The 18175-nt window shown below is 47.6% G+C and overlaps 1 protein-coding gene across 1 annotated transcript in view; it reads right to left on the bottom strand.

Annotated features, from left to right (window-relative positions):
* Positions 1 to 18175, bottom strand: part of HECTD3 (HECT domain E3 ubiquitin protein ligase 3) — a 329773-nt gene that overhangs the window by 59158 nt on the left and 252440 nt on the right. The window contains exons 15-16 of the mRNA XM_078671763.1: positions 14521 to 14610; positions 1231 to 1437 (exon numbers count right to left, since the gene is read on the bottom strand). Of these exons, the coding sequence (XP_078527889.1) occupies positions 1231 to 1437; positions 14521 to 14610 (297 nt within the window). The remainder of the gene's footprint in view (positions 1 to 1230; positions 1438 to 14520; positions 14611 to 18175) is intronic.

Below are 18175 nucleotides of genomic sequence, written 5' to 3'. Positions count from 1 at the left end.
CACATGAGGTGCGGATCAGTGACGGACATCAATTTGTGACAGGAGTCACAAGTCTTGAAGCGGGTCTGACAATGGGACGTCCCTTATGCTACCAGGAGTCGTTTGACTCAAAAAAGACGTCGACAAAAGACGAAAAAAATGTAGTCAATAAATGACAAAGGGGCAAGCTTCTTTCTGGATCTGCGCTGGCTGCAGAGGAAAAACGAAGAACTGATGCCAGTGCGCAATTTGTGTTTCAAGTGACATCTTATACCTCTGCATATCACCCATCAGCACTTACAACTCCAGAGGAATAAAGTGAGGTAAACCTGTGAGGTCTTTAATGTGTGGCTGAAGGGCATGACTAAGTTGTAAAATATTTGAAGAACTGCCCCTGATGCAGATATGAATTCCTTTTGAAGGGGTTCAAAAGAACACATATGACACTGGTCATCACATCTCCTAACTTGGACACTCCATTGCAGTTGTGGAAAGAACATACCTGGCCAAGCCAACCACTCAATCACTGTTGAGTTGCTCTTGTTAATTTACGATACAGGCGGGCCCCCACAAGGATCACAACCCAGTTTTATCACGTGACGGCAGCTGGGGGCAAGTTTGGCCCAAGTCTCCCACCATAGAGATAGTGCATTCGGTATGTTTATAACATGGGCCACATTTCAGTCGCATATGCATGGTCAGAAGGTGACCTTGCGTGTAACTTATGATTAGATGGGGAATGTGATAATACACAATTATATCTGTGGCGCCAATTACACCATTGTACTAGGATTTTGTAAAATTTTACTACAATAATTTACAGATTCTTACCTTCAATTAGAAAAGCCCAAATTATTGAAGTAAGGCGAGTGAAAACCTCTAGTGGGATTTCAAATGTATAATTTTGTAGTTGCTAAAGCATACGTGGTTGGGACAGCAACGTTATCAAGAATTTGCAGAGTGAACTTTTTTGTTGCAAAGTCTTATGTATAATCGGTTCTTGAACCTTATAATAATAATACGAAAGACAATTTTCCAACAGCATACACCTGAACTATTTATCTAAAGCATCACAATGTATTCATGCATGAATTTAAAAAAATCAGGTTGTGTGATATGAATTAGTACAAAATGTTCCATAAATAATCTCATATATGAGAACAATTTAACATGAATAGAACAATTTGGTAAGTGATCTAATAATCAACAATAAAGAATGCAATGCCATATATTGGTTTTGCCAGCACCTACCTGTTCCTTGCTCTCTTCCAGGCGCGCCTTTTGCACCAGGCGGATGAACTCCTTGCGGTCCTCGTAGCGTACGGCCGTGCTCGCACCATTGGGGATCAGCTCCACCACCTGTTGGTCACTGAGAACAGTGGTGTACGTTAACTCTCCACAGAACTTGAACTCGAAGGTCTCTTTGTCCATCACTTCCATTACCTCCAGCAGCTTCACCTAAGGGACAGAGAAGTCAATACAGAAGTCTCTATACAAGGGATGAGTGGATCAGAGTCTGAACTTTCGCACTGGGATCTGGAGATTTCACTTCGTTGGCAGGAACACAGACAGCAGGGAAGATTGAACTGTGAGCACCTTGACTGGGAAACATACATCCTTGTGATTAATCTCTATTTTATAGCAGACCTGGGCTAACTGTACAACTTCACAACAAAACACAATCAAAGTCCATTGGTGAGTGGAAATGAGATGCCTTACAACCCTGAAAGATGGTCAGACGATGCACCTTGTTCAGAATTGTACAAGTATCACATTTCATGTCATCTCACATGGTCATGGATCAATGAGAAAAATTATAAGGATTATCATGCACATCAGACTACTATCACTGCAGCTCCAGAACTTGCCTATACTTCTATCCCTGAAGTAGCATTATAAATCATGTCTTCACACTTAACAGGCAGTACAATTCCTGTGGAAATATTTTTTTTTATTTTCTTTTTATTTGCATTTCCACATTTACAACTTGTTAACATACAGTACATGCTAATTAGTAAATACATGTCGCAGTTCAAGAGCAGTATCATTCTATGCATAGCATCTTCAAATTACACATATTTCACATTAAAGCCGTGCACCCATGGTGTTTCTCTTCTAGGCCTGTCTAGTGCCTGTAACATGGAATCATCAACAATGCTGCCTGAGGCTTCCTGATTGTATTTGTATATGCGTGGGGGCACCATCCTCCCATTTAATTATAGCTGTTGCATAAGATCTATCTTGAGAGGTTCCTTATGTCTCTGGGTCTGGAACTCTGGGGTAATAATTCTGCTTATGCGCTAAGCTGTTCTTGGCGATATACCAGATCATGCATCCAATCCTTAAATTTAGGGGCTCTGCCCCACCCATCTACATCTACAGGTCCACCATCTTGAACAGGGTCGCTCCCACCTCTCTCGAGTACTCGCAGACCGCTCTGCATGTCCAGGCCAGGCGAAAAAAGTCTGCCCTTCCCTGCACCCATCAGAGCTATCAGTATCTTTTAGTTTATACCGATGAAGCCGCGCAGGGTAGTACATCCTGTGTAGGAATTTGACATGGATAATCCTCAATCCGCTGCTAGCCATTATCAGTTCAGTCTGCCGACAGCAGTATGCGCATTGTTCATCTTCCATAGTGTGTCCCAACATGCCCTCCCAGCCTAGTCTGGCTTCGTCGTTGGTAAGCGTTTGTGATGTGAGGACACTTCTGTAGAGTCTTGAGACCGCGTGTGATGGGCCTTCAGTTTGAAGCATATTATGCAATGGGGTTAGTACTGGTGCCTCCTCAGGGAAGCTAGGGGTAGTCGTCTTAAAGTTCTGTCTTAGCCATATGTACATTATGATCTCAAGGGGAGTTGTGTTATTTTCCCAGAAAAATTCTTCCCTAGTTCGGAATCTCCCCTCTACATAGAGGGCCCCCCCTGGTGCGCAGATTGTGGCGTTATAGCATACGACGGCATTACGCTTCATGCATTACCCGAAGATTGTATTGGTATTTCAATGGCAATGCCGGTGAATACACCATAGGTGCCTGTAGCTTTTTTGCAATGCTTTTTCAGGCTTCATTTTTACAAACAATGGTTGATTCCCTCCCTACAGCTGTCTGTCGTTCCTTCCCGAGAAAACCAGAAAGTGGCACAGGTGCCATGTACCCCAGCTCCACTGCCAGGTGTGGCATGAAGGGATGAGGATTGTACCAATATGTTCCGTAATGTTATTGTGCACCTAAATAATATAGTTCTGGCTCCGGAGATTTAAATCCCCCCTTAGGGCTTTGTGAAGGTATTCCACTTGATTCTGGTTGCTTGCCCCCACAAGCCAGACGTATAAATTTGGTCCTCAGGCTCTTGAAGAACTGGCGTCTCGGGGTATGTGTTATGTTTATGAATAGATATAGCAATCGGGGTCAGAAAACCATTTTAATCAGTGCAATGAGCCCGACCAGGGACAAAGGCATTGCAATTCACCTGGTAATGTGGTAGTAAGGGAGTCCAACACCCTACCATAATAGGCTCTCAGTAATTCCTCCTTATTTCTGTTAACTACTATGCCTAGTGGTGAGAAGTTCCACTTCACGCCACTTCAACTAATATTCAGACAGAAAGGGGGGGAGGGTCTATTCGGGGTGAGTGGAAAGACTTGAGATTTCTCCCAGTTTATTGCGATTCCAGAGATCCTTACAAACCTAATGAATTAGCGGATTATTAAGGCTAATCTGGGACTCTCTAAGATGTAAAGTAATGTCATCCGCATTGAGTGACACTAATATATGGCGGTATGGGTATCTCAGTGCCCACTCCCTATGATGTTGCAGAAGGATAGCTTCCAATGGTTCGACCGCAACAGTGAAAAGGAGGGAAGACAATGGGCATCCCTGCCTGGTGCCCCAGGTTAAGACAAATGTGGGATATTTCATACCGTTAACTAACATCTTCGCCCTTGGTTTGGGATATAATAAATGCACCCACACAACACATTTTGGGGGGGAAGCCCATGCTTCTCAGTACTGCCATCAGGTAGTCCCATTCCAGCGAATCAAAAGTCTTTGTGGCATCAAGAAATACTCCCACAGCATTGAGCTCCGGATCTATATCTTGAATGTAGGTAAACAATGTACGTATATTGTGAGATGTGGCTCTGCCTGGAATGAATCCAGCCTGGTCTGGGCGTACCAAGCCATTCACGAGTAGGTCTTGCCTGTTGGCCAGCATCTTTGCAGGTATTTTTACATCGCAATTTATTAAGGATAGTGGCTGATAGGTTTGCTGGCTTCGGGAGAGACATAATGAGGGCCTCTCGTAAAGTGTGCGGCAGGGTTCCGTTCTGCAGCGCCTCCTCATAAACTTGTTTAAGGAAAGAGGCCAATGTGTCAATGCATGCTTTGCAGAATTTGTCCGGAAGCCCGTCTGGGCCCATTGCTTTGCCTGCCCCCATTTGCATGATTGCAGCCCTGATCTCACCTTCCTCAAACTCAGCGGTGAGGAACTCTCGGTGTGTGTCTAGGTAAGCATCTACATCTATAGGAGTAGATCGCCTAGTGGTGTATAGTAAAGAATAATATTCCATAAAGATCTGCATTATGGCCTCTGTGTCTTTCTGGTGTATCCCTGCTGAATCTTTAACTTCCATAATATAGTTGGAACATCAGGGTACGCGCGTTAGCTCCGTCAGCACTTTTCACAGCCCCCCGCAGCTCCTGGCTCTAAAGTGCTTTTTTCAGAAGAGGCTTTCCCTCATCTATGTTCAGTGAGTGCTTCCTTTATTCTTGCTGGTTTTGTCCCATCCTTGTCAGCATGAAGGCCACCCTACAGTTCTCGGAGTTCCCCCTCTAATGTCTTTTAATATGCCCTCTATCTTGGCCATACATACACCTCTTATGGTCACTTTCAGCGCTTCCCATACTGTTGCCAGGGCGGGTACCAAGTCAGTCAAGTTAAAGAAAATCATCCACTTCGCGCCTCAGTCAGTTCTAAATAGGACATCAAGTAGTACATGTGTGGGGAGCCTCCAGAACATGCTCCCTAAGGGATTCTCTGGGGGAGTGATCCGAATAAGTTCAACCTAGACGTTGTGTGTCTGTAATCCATGTCGCTACTCCCCTCGACACCAGCCAAAAATCAAGTCTCAACCAACTTGAGTGCACCTTGGAGTGACATGTCCCCTCCCTGCGTATCTGGTGGGCAAACCCCCATGCATCTACCAAGCTGTGGCCTTCAATAATCTGTTGCACTTAGCGTTGTGCTCTTGTATGATGGTGTGGTTGGGGATGAGAGTGGTCAAATTCTGGATTGATAGCAAGGTTAAAATCTCCACCCCAGATAATGTGAATCCTATATTGACAACCATCCCCCACAGAGTGATAAAGAACGAGTAATTATCTATATTTGGGGCCATAACAGTTTACTATGACCAATGTGATGTCATCCTCCCCATGCCACACAATATCTCCTTCGTGGTCGTTTATAACTCCCTCTTCGACATATAGCGTGTTCTTCTGTATGAGGATGGCAGTCCCTCTTGAGTACGAAGAATATGATGAGAAATACCTATGTGACTCATAGCGCGCAATGAATGTGTGGTTGGCTGCAGGAGCCAAGTGCGTTTCTTGCAGAATGGCCACATGCATGTGATGCCTGTCTAAGTAGGCCAAGAGGTCTCTTCTCTTGCGCTGATCTTTCAGCCTCGTATGTTCCATGTCACCAAATTCAGGCCCGTCTGTTGCCTGTTACCTTTCATCTGTGCGCGATCTATTAATGAAAGCTGGGTTCTTGCCCCGCCAGGGGCTGGTTTACTTGGTCTGAGTGTGTATCTCAATTGAAATGCTGCTCTACTCAGTGTTCATTGTGAAGCTGTTGCCCCTTACGTCGGCTTCCCCAACATGCCATGTACTATTCATCCTGCCCTCCCGGTCCCTCTAACGGTCCAAAATGCCTAAGTAACAAACAAGCAGCTTGGTACGACAAGATTAAGGGTACTCCGATCTCCAAACATATTTGATTGCTGTACTGCCATGTCTACTCGAGAGTTCGGAGTTTCAACATTTTCAATATTAGTGAAATTGCTGTATTTAGAATAGAAAAGTATAACCCAGAATAAAACAAAATGCTTTCGGAGGAGCAAAACAGTTGCCCTGTCCATGTTCTTAGTTGAGAGAATTCCTGCTGGGGCATGACACCTAGGGGGCATAGCTGAAGCTCCTCCACGCTGTAGCTACATGGGTGGAAGGTGTCCAGGACACGCACATAGTGCACCTAAAGCGTTTTGGTTACGGGCGGTGGCCCATTGTCAATTCTGCTTTAAGCTTGTCTTCCTTGCATAGGTTTGTTGGGGCATTGCGCCCTATGGTTATATGAAAACCATTTGAAATCCAGAGTTTGGGCAATGCTTTACATATACTTGAGAGTGCGCCTCATGAGCTGGCTTTCTCTGCGGTGTGGTACGCCCGATTCCTACGTTGCCTGTCCTGTTTCACGTTTATCTTGCACTAGTCTACCTCTGATCTTGGCTGACTGTTTCTGCTTTCGGTGGGCGAGTTTCTGACCTTGAGGGGGTTTCTGGGTAGTTTTTTGAGGAATTCCGTGGCTTGTTGAAGGGATGTACAGAAGTGTTGCTTGACTTGATGTGTGATTAAGCCAGGTAGGGTACAGCATTGCATAGGTGATATTAGCCTGCTGCAATTTTTTTGGGGCCGGTAGAAACCTTTTTCTAGCCTCTTGGACTGCCATAGTGAAATCAGGAAACAGGGTCATGATGTTGCCCTCAAAAGTTAGGGACTGCTGTTCCCTGGCCTTACGCAAGGCCGTGTCCCGATCTCGGTAGTTTAGGAGTTTTGCCATAATGGGTCTCGGAGGTGTTCCATTGGGAGGACGCGCTACAAGTGTTCTGTGTGCCCTTTCCACTACCAATAGCGAGTAGCTTCAGCCCCACAACAAGTGCGCAACATTCATTCCACATATTCCTCCCTAGATTGGCAGATTCAGGCACACCTAGTATGCAAACATTATTCCTCCTAGACTCGTTCTTTGCAGCTATTACTTTCAGGAGGCAATCCATCTCTTTTATTTGTGAGCTACTTTTGGAGGTTTTGTCTTCCAGTTCCGAGAGTCTATGTTCAGCTTCATCTAGCCTCCCGTCCTGCTTGTCTAGCTTTTGGGTAATGAAATCCATACGTGTGCACATGGTGTCCATTGTTGATTCTATTGAGTTAAGGCTGCATTTCATTGTTACTAACAGCGACTTAATCTCTTCCTGCTCCGATTACTGGGTGGGCTCAGTTTCTTCTGCCGTCGCTGGGTGACGCTCCTGATCCTGTCCCCTTCCCGATTTATCGGGCTTAAAGGGCAGTTTAGTTTACCATCTGTTTTGCCCATCTTCCCGGACTTACAAGTAACTGTCTTTATTGCCCAGTGCGACTTGTGTGCTAGATATCTGGTCTGGTTCCTTTAGGTGAGTAGGTGGTGCTTTTGATTCCAAAAGAAACAAGCATTTACAATGCAATGGTCTCGGCATTATTAAAGGTAGAGCTATTGCCATTGCTCATGAAATTTTTTTCCATTTTTTTTTATAAACATAAATAAATGGTATTGTCATTTACAATGGCAAAAGGGTAGCATTGGAGAGTAGTAGAGAGTATTCACGGACACAGAGCCACACACACAGAGAGCCCCCCCACACACACAGAGAGCCACACACATAGAGAGCCCCACACACAGTGAGCCCCCGCCACACACACAGCGAGCCCCATACACACACACACACAGAGCGAGCCCCATACACACTCACTGGCCCTCTGAAAGAAAACTGCGCCACAGGATCGGAGCCCTCAAGGCTCTAGAACACTACATGTGCCCTCTGACTCCTCGGACACAAGGACTGCGCAAAACTGAGCCCTCTGGCTCTAACAGTACGGTTTCCCCAGGGAGCCACTCAGGCTCTAAACAAATGCGCGCAGGCTAGAGCCACACGGGGCTCTGTAAATAAAAGGTGTCCCCAAACGTTGGAGCCCCACATGGGCCCTGGGACAAAGACTGCGCAAAAATGTGCCACGGGTTGGAGCCCTCTGGCTCTAGAAATAAACACATGGCCCCTTAACTAATTTGGGCCCAGTATAGGGAGCGCGCTGGCGCTTTAAGTAAATATGGCCGAGCTAGAGCCACACAGAGGCTCTTTCAACAATAATGCCCCCTGTCGTTGGGGCGGCCCTCTCACCAACGGGGCCACCCAGGTGCCGATAATGCGATCAAATGGGGCCCCCAGACTCGGGGACCCCCAAGGGCCCTCTAAACCATTGTTTAAATGTTGGAGCGGCCCACTGCACCAACGGGGCCGCCCTGACTGGGGCCTTTCTGCACAACTAGTGCTCCACTTCGTGGGAGCGGCCCGCTGCAGGACGGGGCCGCTCGGGGACTGAGACTGCCATCCCCCCTGCCCAGCCCTCACTTACCGGTCTTCTCTCTGGCGGCGGGGGGGGGGGGGGGTGGGGGGCGGGGGGTGGACTCCTCCGGGCTCCAGAACGCTCCTCCGGACTCCAGAGCGGGGCCGGCACCCTGCTTCTTCCCACTCCGCTGGGGAGGCTTCGTCGACCATCCGGCTGCTCTCTGCAGCTTTCCCAGGCGGCGGCCGGTACCGCAGGTATGCGCAGGGCTCCCATCGGCACACGGGAGCCCTGCTTGGGAAGACGCTTCTCCCGGGGCTCCCATCAACTCACGGGAGCCCCGCGCCGGCACTCGAGGAGGCGGGGTAGGCCCTCCTTTCTCGCACCACTTCCTGCCTTCCAAGCTTCCTGTCCTGCCGCGGCCCCGCCCCCGTCACAGGCCGGCTTGCCTGACTTCCGGGTGGCCGCTGCGGGACAAACTCGTGCATAATGAGGGGTGGGCACCCTCGGTAGGTAATAAAAATGTAGAAGCGAGGTGGGCACTCGCTAAGGCACACAAACACAGGGTACTACCCGTACTAATTGGCAGCGAGGCTGTTCCGGGCAACAACCAAAAAAAATGGCGGCCGCAAACGTTCTAAATTTTCGGAATAGGGGGCGTGTTTTTTGCGTTCTGAGTGACGGATGACGTCAAAGGGTAAAAGAAGGCAAAAAACACGCCCCCGAATCCGAAAAAGACGGGGCTTCAACCGAGTGACGCCCCTCTCCTCCAATGGCTGGCCTCCGTTTAGGAAGCCAGCCAACGGAGAAGAGGGGCGGGTTGAAGCCCCCCTAACTAAAAAACATAAAATCTTGCGACGGTCCTCGACCTAAAAAGAGGAGGGTAGCGGGAAGCGGACTCCTTGCGCACAGCTTGAGAGGCATTATTAAAGGTAGAGCTATTGCCATTGCTCATGAAATTTTTTTCCATTTTTTTTTTATAAACATAAATAAATGGTATTGTCATTTACAATGGCAAAAGGGTAGCATTGGAGAGTAGTAGAGAGTATTCACGGACACAGAGCCACACACACAGAGAGCCCCCCCACACACACAGAGAGCCACACACATAGAGAGCCCCACACACAGTGAGCCCCCGCCACACACACAGCGAGCCCCATACACACACACACACAGAGCGAGCCCCATACACACTCACTGGCCCTCTGAAAGAAAACTGCGCCACAGGATCGGAGCCCTCAAGGCTCTAGAACACTACATGTGCCCTCTGACTCCTCGGACACAAGGACTGCGCAAAACTGAGCCCTCTGGCTCTAACAGTACGGTTTCCCCAGGGAGCCACTCAGGCTCTAAACAAATGCGCGCAGGCTAGAGCCACACGGGGCTCTGTAAATAAAAGGTGTCCCCAAACGTTGGAGCCCCACATGGGCCCTGGGACAAAGACTGCGCAAAAATGTGCCACGGGTTGGAGCCCTCTGGCTCTAGAAATAAACACATGGCCCCTTAACTAATTTGGGCCCAGTATAGGGAGCGCGCTGGCGCTTTAAGTAAATATGGCCGAGCTAGAGCCACACAGAGGCTCTTTCAACAATAATGCCCCCTGTCGTTGGGGCGGCCCTCTTCTCTCTGGCGGCGGGGGGGGGGGGGGGGGGTGGGGGGTGGGGGGTGGACTCCTCCGGGCTCCAGAACGCTCCTCCGGACTCCAGAGCGGGGCCGGCACCCTGCTTCTTCCCACTCCGCTGGGGAGGCTTCGTCGACCATCCGGCTGCTCTCTGCAGCTTTCCCAGGCGGCGGCCGGTACCGCAGGTATGCGCAGGGCTCCCATCGGCACACGGGAGCCCTGCTTGGGAAGACGCTTCTCCCGGGGCTCCCATCAACTCACGGGAGCCCCGCGCCGGCACTCGAGGAGGCGGGGTAGGCCCTCCTTTCTCGCACCACTTCCTGCCTTCCAAGCTTCCTGTCCTGCCGCGGCCCCGCCCCCGTCACAGGCCGGCTTGCCTGACTTCCGGGTGGCCGCTGCGGGACAAACTCGTGCATAATGAGGGGTGGGCACCCTCGGTAGGTAATAAAAATGTAGAAGCGAGGTGGGCACTCGCTAAGGGACACAAACACAGGGTACTACCCGTACTAATTGGCAGCGAGGCTGTTCCGGGCAACAACCAAAAAAAATGGCGGCCGCAAACGTTCTAAATTTTCGGAATAGGGGGCGTGTTTTTTGCGTTCTGAGTGACGGATGACGTCAAAGGGTAAAAGAAGGCAAAAAACACGCCCCCGAATCCGAAAAAGACGGGGCTTCAACCGAGTGACGCCCCTCTCCTCCAATGGCTGGCCTCCGTTTAGGAAGCCAGCCAACGGAGAAGAGGGGCGGGTTGAAGATGGAGGTCTAGTGGCCACTTCATCCGCTAGCCACCAAAAGCTTGTCGTTTTGTATGCTAGGGCAGTACTCTCCTGTACTCAGGTGGAGGGCAAAAAAAGGGGGGACCATCAACCTCCCTGGTGTTCCAGTTTGAGGCGATATCTTTGTGGAGAAACTATGTCAAACATGCCCCTTCACCCACCCAACGGAGCAGCAGTACGAATGCCTGTGTCATGCCCGGGTGGCTGGCTAGTGGGTGTAAAATGGCAGCTCCTTCGCTCTCCACATTCCCCTCATCTCAGGCTACAGTAATGTCTAGTTTAGTACTCCTGTGCTGCTCGCCACTTCCAGCGGCTCCCATCTGCCCAAATGCTGAAGGGGGGGTGGGGTTTCAGAGGGGTCTCCACCGTATGCTGTGGGGCTGCAACCACCCACAGCGGGTCCGCTTTTTATATTCTTATACCCGCATGCGCAGCCCGCTCCGCTTGTACCAGTCCGTACCAGCCCCCGGTCCCTGTACCTAATACTTCCGCGTGGTATCCGCCGTGTCCTGTCGGCTCTCCAGTGATCTCCACTGTCAGGGCTTGTGGATACTTTCCCCATTGCCTCCCTGAGGGGTGCTCGTTGCAGCTTCACAGATACTTTTCTGCCGCCTCACTTCTCTTACGTTATGAAGCTCCTCTCCTGTGGCCTCTCGCGCTTGATTGCTGGTGGAGGGCCACCGCTTTGTTATCACCGGTGTCCAGGCATCCTTCCCGCTGCTTCGTTTTGGCAGCAGCACGATCGCCTGCGTCACGCCCGTATGGGCTGTGCTGGTTGGCAGAAAATGGAGGCTCTGCCGATCCCCTCGTCTTGGGCCTTAAAAATGCCTGGCTAAGTGCCTTCACAGTGCTTGTCAATCCCCCCCCCCCCCCGGCAGTCAATATGCTGAGAGGGGGGAAAGGGAGTGGGGGGCAGCAGGGCCTACGTTGCGTGCTTTAGAAGTGACAACACCCACAGCGGGTTTGCTGCATTTTCCTTAGACCCACATACTCTGCTTGTGCCATTGCCATCTCACGGTCCCCCTACCTCATACTTGCGCGTAGTATCGGCTCTGACCTGTCGGCTCTCCAATGACCTATGCTGTCAGGGCTTGCGGAGACCTCTCCTGCTTTCTCCTCGACAGTTGCTCGGAGCGGCTTCTCAGGATATTTCTGCTGCTGCCCTTTACTCACGCTATGAAGGCCGCAGCCATGCCCTTCTCCCGCTCCCCAGTCCCACGCGCTAGACTGCTGCTGCAGAAGGCCGTCACTTTATTGCCCATGTCCAGATGCCTTCCACGCTTCTCAGTGTATTCGCCGGTGCTTTTCAATGTATTTCAGGCTTACATGCCCCTTCAGGTGCAGGATAATGTTGTTTAGGCATTCCAGACTGCAGGAGCCTCACTACTGTGCGGCCATTTTGCTAGTCCACCTTCTAGAGCCCCTCCCATAGAAATGAGTTATTCAACTCAAGTTATAAAAGTAAACAAAACAAAAAAAACATGGCAGCGTCAGGCAGTCAGGTGTTATTCCCCATGGAATCCTTGATAAGAAGGCTGGCACTAGCTATACACTTGAGCCAATCTCCCGACTTCTGGTACAGACCGCTGTCTCATCCAAGTAGAGGGTCAACTGGAATGCAGACGTGGCATGTTAGTCTGAAGCGGCTCAATCTGCAGATACAGGTATATAATATATCTAATCCTGAATAATATCTAGCAGGCACACATAGCCCCATACCATGCAGGTACCCTGGACTCGTACCTTGGGTCGCTACCTCTCCTATATTCAGTGGTGGAGTGGGCCTTGTTCCCAGTATGCACACCCCACATTCACACACTTCACACAGTGTCAGTCAGACAGTAAAGGAACCAGCCTCCGGTGTCAACGTAAATAAGGTGGAAGTAAGGTGACGTTGGCTGCCTAAGATGAAATCACTGCCGTGTCTTCTGGCCTCTCATCGGACATCAGGTTCTCCAACATATCCCCCAAGCCTCTAGATAGCGTTCTGCATAATCATCAGTGCGAACGGCGCTCCTCAACCTCACTCAAGTGAGCCCTCCATTTATCCAACTGGGGAAGGTTGTACGGTGTGTCCAGAGAATGGCAATGCGGAGTTTAGCCAGAAAGAGTCCCAGGACGGCAAATTTTAATCGCATACGGGTCCCAGTCTTGAGGACCAGGAGAACGCCAATAAGACAATGCTTAACTGATGCCTTAAAGGGACCCTCGTGACTTTCAGCAACACATGCAATACTTCTGTCCAGTATGTCCGATGTTGGGCACAATCCAAAGTCACGAGTTGGAACACCGATGACCCCACACCACAGCGGAGGCAAGTTGGGGAGTGTGCCGCATTAAATTTCAACTATCGTTGAATTGTCAGATATGGGCTTAAAGCGAGCATTATTGGTTCCCACACGGACTTGTACAAACGCTCGTCGCCACTGCCCCTCCCTGAGTGGCACTGGCAGGTATGCCAACCATCGATTTTGGATTTTTGATACATCAACCCTATGGTCCCCCTTCAGGGCTTTATATGTGTGGGAGATCAGCCCCTTAGAGACAATGCATCTTAATGTAAAAATTAATGGAAAGCATTCAAATAAAAACCAGGAAGTGATGTATCAGAGCAGATGAAGAGATGAACTTTGAAAAGGTGCACGAGTGACTGCAATGGCTAAAACATTCTGAACGAAGATTTAGCTACACTTGTGTCGGGTGACACAACTAGCTTGCGCAATCAGAGTAATATTAGTCAAGAAAAAGGTTAAGTTAGAATCATTCTTCCTTTGGTCGTAGATAATTTCTTTGAGTGCCACTGATTGGTGTAGAGATAAACTGGCTAACAAACAGAGTCATTCTACCTAGGATTAAATTGCATTAGAGTGAAAACTGGGGGAATATCTGGTTAGGCCGTGGGAATCCATAAAACACTTCTATGGATGTCCATTTCACTTGCACACAGATGAAACTCAGATCTGTTATTTTTATTAATAAGGTATAAAATATATTTTATATTCATAACCTTTAAAATGCTAAATTAAACAATTGAGATAAGGGACATGTGCTTTAAAGGAATATGCACGGAGATTAATCTGTGTAATGCTCATTCTGCTTAATACTCTAACTGCAGATTCCTCCCCTTTTCAATCTCCTCAGGTACTCATCAGATATTTGCTATGCCATTATGCTTAGGCGCTGCTACAAGTTCTTTGCGACGTGATGGAGCCCATTTTCTGACCCTCATACACACACCACACTCAAAACACACTAACAACCATGCACAACAAATGCAGTAGCCACTTCCTCAACTATCAGAAAGTGCTTTGGATCTTACAAGGGGTAGGAAAGAGTTATATAAATGCAATTACAATAGAACAGAATGTATGTGTGCAAGCATAAAAAGACATATTTCGTCAGAGATGATTTGCAGAGTTCAATTAAAGTCAAGTTAGAAGAGTTCAGTTTTCAAGAGTTACTTCAACTTCATTAAAATATGTTCAGCTCCAAGGTTGGTGTTTAGGGTGTTCCAGTGTCTAAGCCCTTGATCCCCCCGCCCCAAGTTATGAACCTCCTTGTTTCATCCACTTGAACGATAGTTGGTTTACAAGACAGGCAGTCAAAAGGTGCAAGTCTATTATTGGGGAGTAAGGACATCTAAAGAGGTCTCACAGCTCTAATACCTCTACACTTTTTGTAGAGGAAAGCAATTGGCTGCTACTGAAGCATTCTCTCACATTTATCACCTATCATCCACTGAAGCCCCGCTAAGTGACTGCTACTTACCAGCACAGAATCCACAGCTGGAAAGTCCTTATTCCAACTAACCGTCTCTCCACCGAGCTGCTTCCATACAAAGCCAGGAAGTGCCAGAACCTGCGGAATGGAGAAAGCTGGAAAGTCTCAAATCTTGTTGTACAGAAATTAAGGCACAGAAAGCCCACAGACATTTCCAAAAGGAGAAACTTTGTGATGACGGAGCACAGAAAGATTGCAGATCTGCACTAGTGAGAAAATCTAGCAAGCAAGGGAGAGAGTATATTTCGAAGGCACGTCTGTTCAATGGAGTGAGGAAGACACCCAAGAGTCGCACAATACATGGATGGACTTCAGATTGCCAAAGGCATGGGGCACAGAGCATAGTGGCAGCAGGAGCCTGCTCCTGTGAGAATGGAAAGATGAGAAACTTCTAGCACCTGAGAAAAGGGCAGGTAGCACACATGGGTACATTTAAGAGCAGGAAGAGACAAGAGTTCAACAGCATGGCAAAAGAGCTCAGCTACACATCTGGCTTGCCCTAGGAAGGTGGAACAGAAAAAAAGAGACTCACAGTATATCAACAAAGGCTGAGAGACTGTAGACAGAATGTCAAAAAACTCGCCACATGGGGATAGAGGCAGGTTTTCCCCAGGAAATTGGGAGAAGCTAGAATGTTATTTAATGGTGACAGATGTTAGGCCACATGACAAGAGGGCACAAGAATAAACACAAGGGGGGTTGTGGGGGGGGGGTCAATGTGGTCTTCAATTCTCTACTTTCAAATGATTAGGCAGGAGGCAGTGATGCAGTGGAAGCAGCCTTAAATGCACAGGTACGTGCCTCCAAATGTAACATCAGTCAATCAGCAAGTGCCCAGTAGGTTTTGATTTCCAACGTTAGGTGTTACTTAGATACAGTAACCATGTTTTAGTAAACAAGAAAGGCACCTCAACATTCTCCTTGGTGGGTCAAGAAGTTCCTGAAGCCAATGTATATTTGGGCTAGAAGTCAGTGTAGGTTATTTCTGGCCAGGTAGATATGATATGACTTCTTTATGTAAAGATAAGGTGAGATGCTTAGTTCAGGGCATGTAGAATCTGGTGGGTCAGTGGACAAACAAATCCTTTCCCAGAATTTGTTTTTGACTCAGGGCCACAGGTTCACATTTCAACAAATCTACTCAGCCTTTAATCTGTCAGACGTTGAATAAACGGACGAGTATTGAGTTGGCTGGCGATAAAAACTCTGTTATTCAGTGCCAACATGCGCAAAGGTTTGAAAGTGTGATTTACTGATGCATGTTATTTTATGTTGGGTGGGAGCCCAGTTTAAATCCCATTGCAATTCAGATGACAGCTGCTCTTCTGGGGCAGCAGTACAAAAGCTGCCTCATAAAGGTCTCTAATGGTAAACAAGCAGTTCTGTTACTGTGCTCACTTGTGCCATGAATGAGAGGTTTGCAGCAAACGGTTCTACAAGGTTGTGGACTTGAAGAGGAAGGTGTCGGAGTAGTGTGGGCATGTATGACATAGTGGTCCTTGATCCACAGTCCCAGGAATAAGAATTCCATTGTGCAATAGTTATAGCATTTACAGCAATAGAGACTGCTATGCCTCCTGTCATGTGTGTACAAGAGACAAATCACTCTGAATCCAATGCTATTAATTCTACCTATCATTTTTTCTACTGACATCACTTTAATCCAAGCACTTGGACTTCGATGTAAAAGGGTAGACAATTGTTTATAACACACATTACTAAACAAACATTAATATGTTTATTCAGGGCAAAATGTAGTGTTGTGGTTACGATAAGGTATAATATTGGCTTAACCTATTAATACTATGGTGCTAAGGTTAGTATTCCTCTTTATTTGTACTTGTTTTAAAAAGTGGGGGCATAACTTATTCAAGTTTCACAGTGCTCTACATCATATATATTTAGAGAATACAGCTGATGAGATGTAAATAGTTCTGTTGGATTACATTTTTTTATAATAATTGATGCATATACGGAAGTACAATTGGTGGAACTTAGCTATTCAGTATGTATCACCGGGGAACTTGAAACACTGCACTAGTCAGACATGTTAGTGCTGAAAATACAAGTAAATCAAAAAATTACACTTTAGAGTCCGTATCAGTGTTAAAGTAAGGAATAGGGGTAGGATTAGGGCTGTGGATTGCTTAAAATAATTATTATTATAATGTTTAACAATTAGTGCCATTTATTTAACTATAAAAACATTTAAAAGTAAAGTTTAACCATATGGGTCTAGTGGGAGGGTATCTTAATCTAGTATTTCACAATGATCTAGACAGATCTGCACAATACCAGGGCCAAACCGGCGCTGTCTCTTGCAAAGGAAAACTTTGTCTGCGTGAGATAGTACTGGTGGATATCTGGCACATGTTACACCCACAAACGCAACTATACCATTTTTTTTAACATGCTCATAACTCTTACGCATGCATAGACCATTTCTTGAGCACAAACGATCTCCAGTACCGGGTCATGCACTCAGAGATAGAATCTCGCTTCCTATCTGACCACACGGCGGTCTCTCTTACATTGATGCTACCACCACTACCACCGCATCCAAAACCTGGTGTATGCGTGAAACCTTCGTCCAAAGACCTGCGGTTGTACAGCAACTTAATAAGGCACTCATAGATTCCTTAGCAATCAATGACACCGCAAATATTTCCATCTCTAAACTCTGGAAAACACTGAAGGCGGTGATTAGAGGGGAAATGAATAGCCATATCACCTGTGGACAATAAGCTCCATCGTGAGAAGAGGGAACAATTGACTCGGCAGGTACAGGACTTGGCCAGTAAATGCAGTGGTGCCTCTCGAATTTGGCGCCAGCTCGATTCCAGATAGCGGGAATTGACTCTGATAGGGCAGAGTACGCTGCTCTCAGACTCCGCCACTCTTTCTATATCAGGGGAGGGGGGTGTGTGATAAATGTGGAAATCTTCTCGCCAACAGATTGAGGGCGCAAAGACAAGGAACAGTGTCCACACTATTCTAAAGGATAATGATACTGAACACGTGGACGATATTGCTATGCTTCCACCTTTCAAGACTTCTATAGGGATCTCTACGCAGAGGAAATCCTTCAAACAGAGAACCCAGACCTCTACATTCAAAATGTAAGTACATCAAGATTGATGGCAGAACAGGCTACTGAGTTAGATTACCCGATTCTGATAGAGGAGGTTATTTCAGTCACTGCCCGTCAAACTTTTAAAATCCCCGGGTCCTGATGGCTTCCCAGCGTCCTTATACAAAACATTCTGTACAATACTTGCTCCCCTTCTCACAAGACAGTTTAATTCCTCCTTCAAGGGCCCAGATACAATTCTACCCTCCATGCTAGCAGCCTCCTGTTTGGTGATCCCCAAGCCCGGCAAGAATAGGCGGCATTGCGCCCCTTATTGCCCAATTTTCTTTCTCAATGTGGATCTAAAGCTCTTCAATGGTATAGTAGTGGCATGTTTAAGCCCTCTCGTAGCAGGACTAATTAGCCTAGACCAAGCAAGTTTTATACAGAATCGTCAATGTAGAGATAATACAAAATGCCCACTGACTTGGCCCCAGCCCTACCAGCCTGTCCCCACCTCAAACCTGCAGAAGCGTAACTCCAGTGTGTCCTGCAGCCAGCAACCTCAAGAAC

Source organism: Lissotriton helveticus, chromosome 1_2 (assembly GCF_964261635.1).
Source record: "Lissotriton helveticus chromosome 1_2, aLisHel1.1, whole genome shotgun sequence".
Classification (NCBI taxonomy): Eukaryota; Metazoa; Chordata; class Amphibia; order Caudata; family Salamandridae; genus Lissotriton; species Lissotriton helveticus.
Note: the sequence above shows the minus strand (reverse complement) of the source record. Positions and strands in the feature narration are given on the sequence as shown.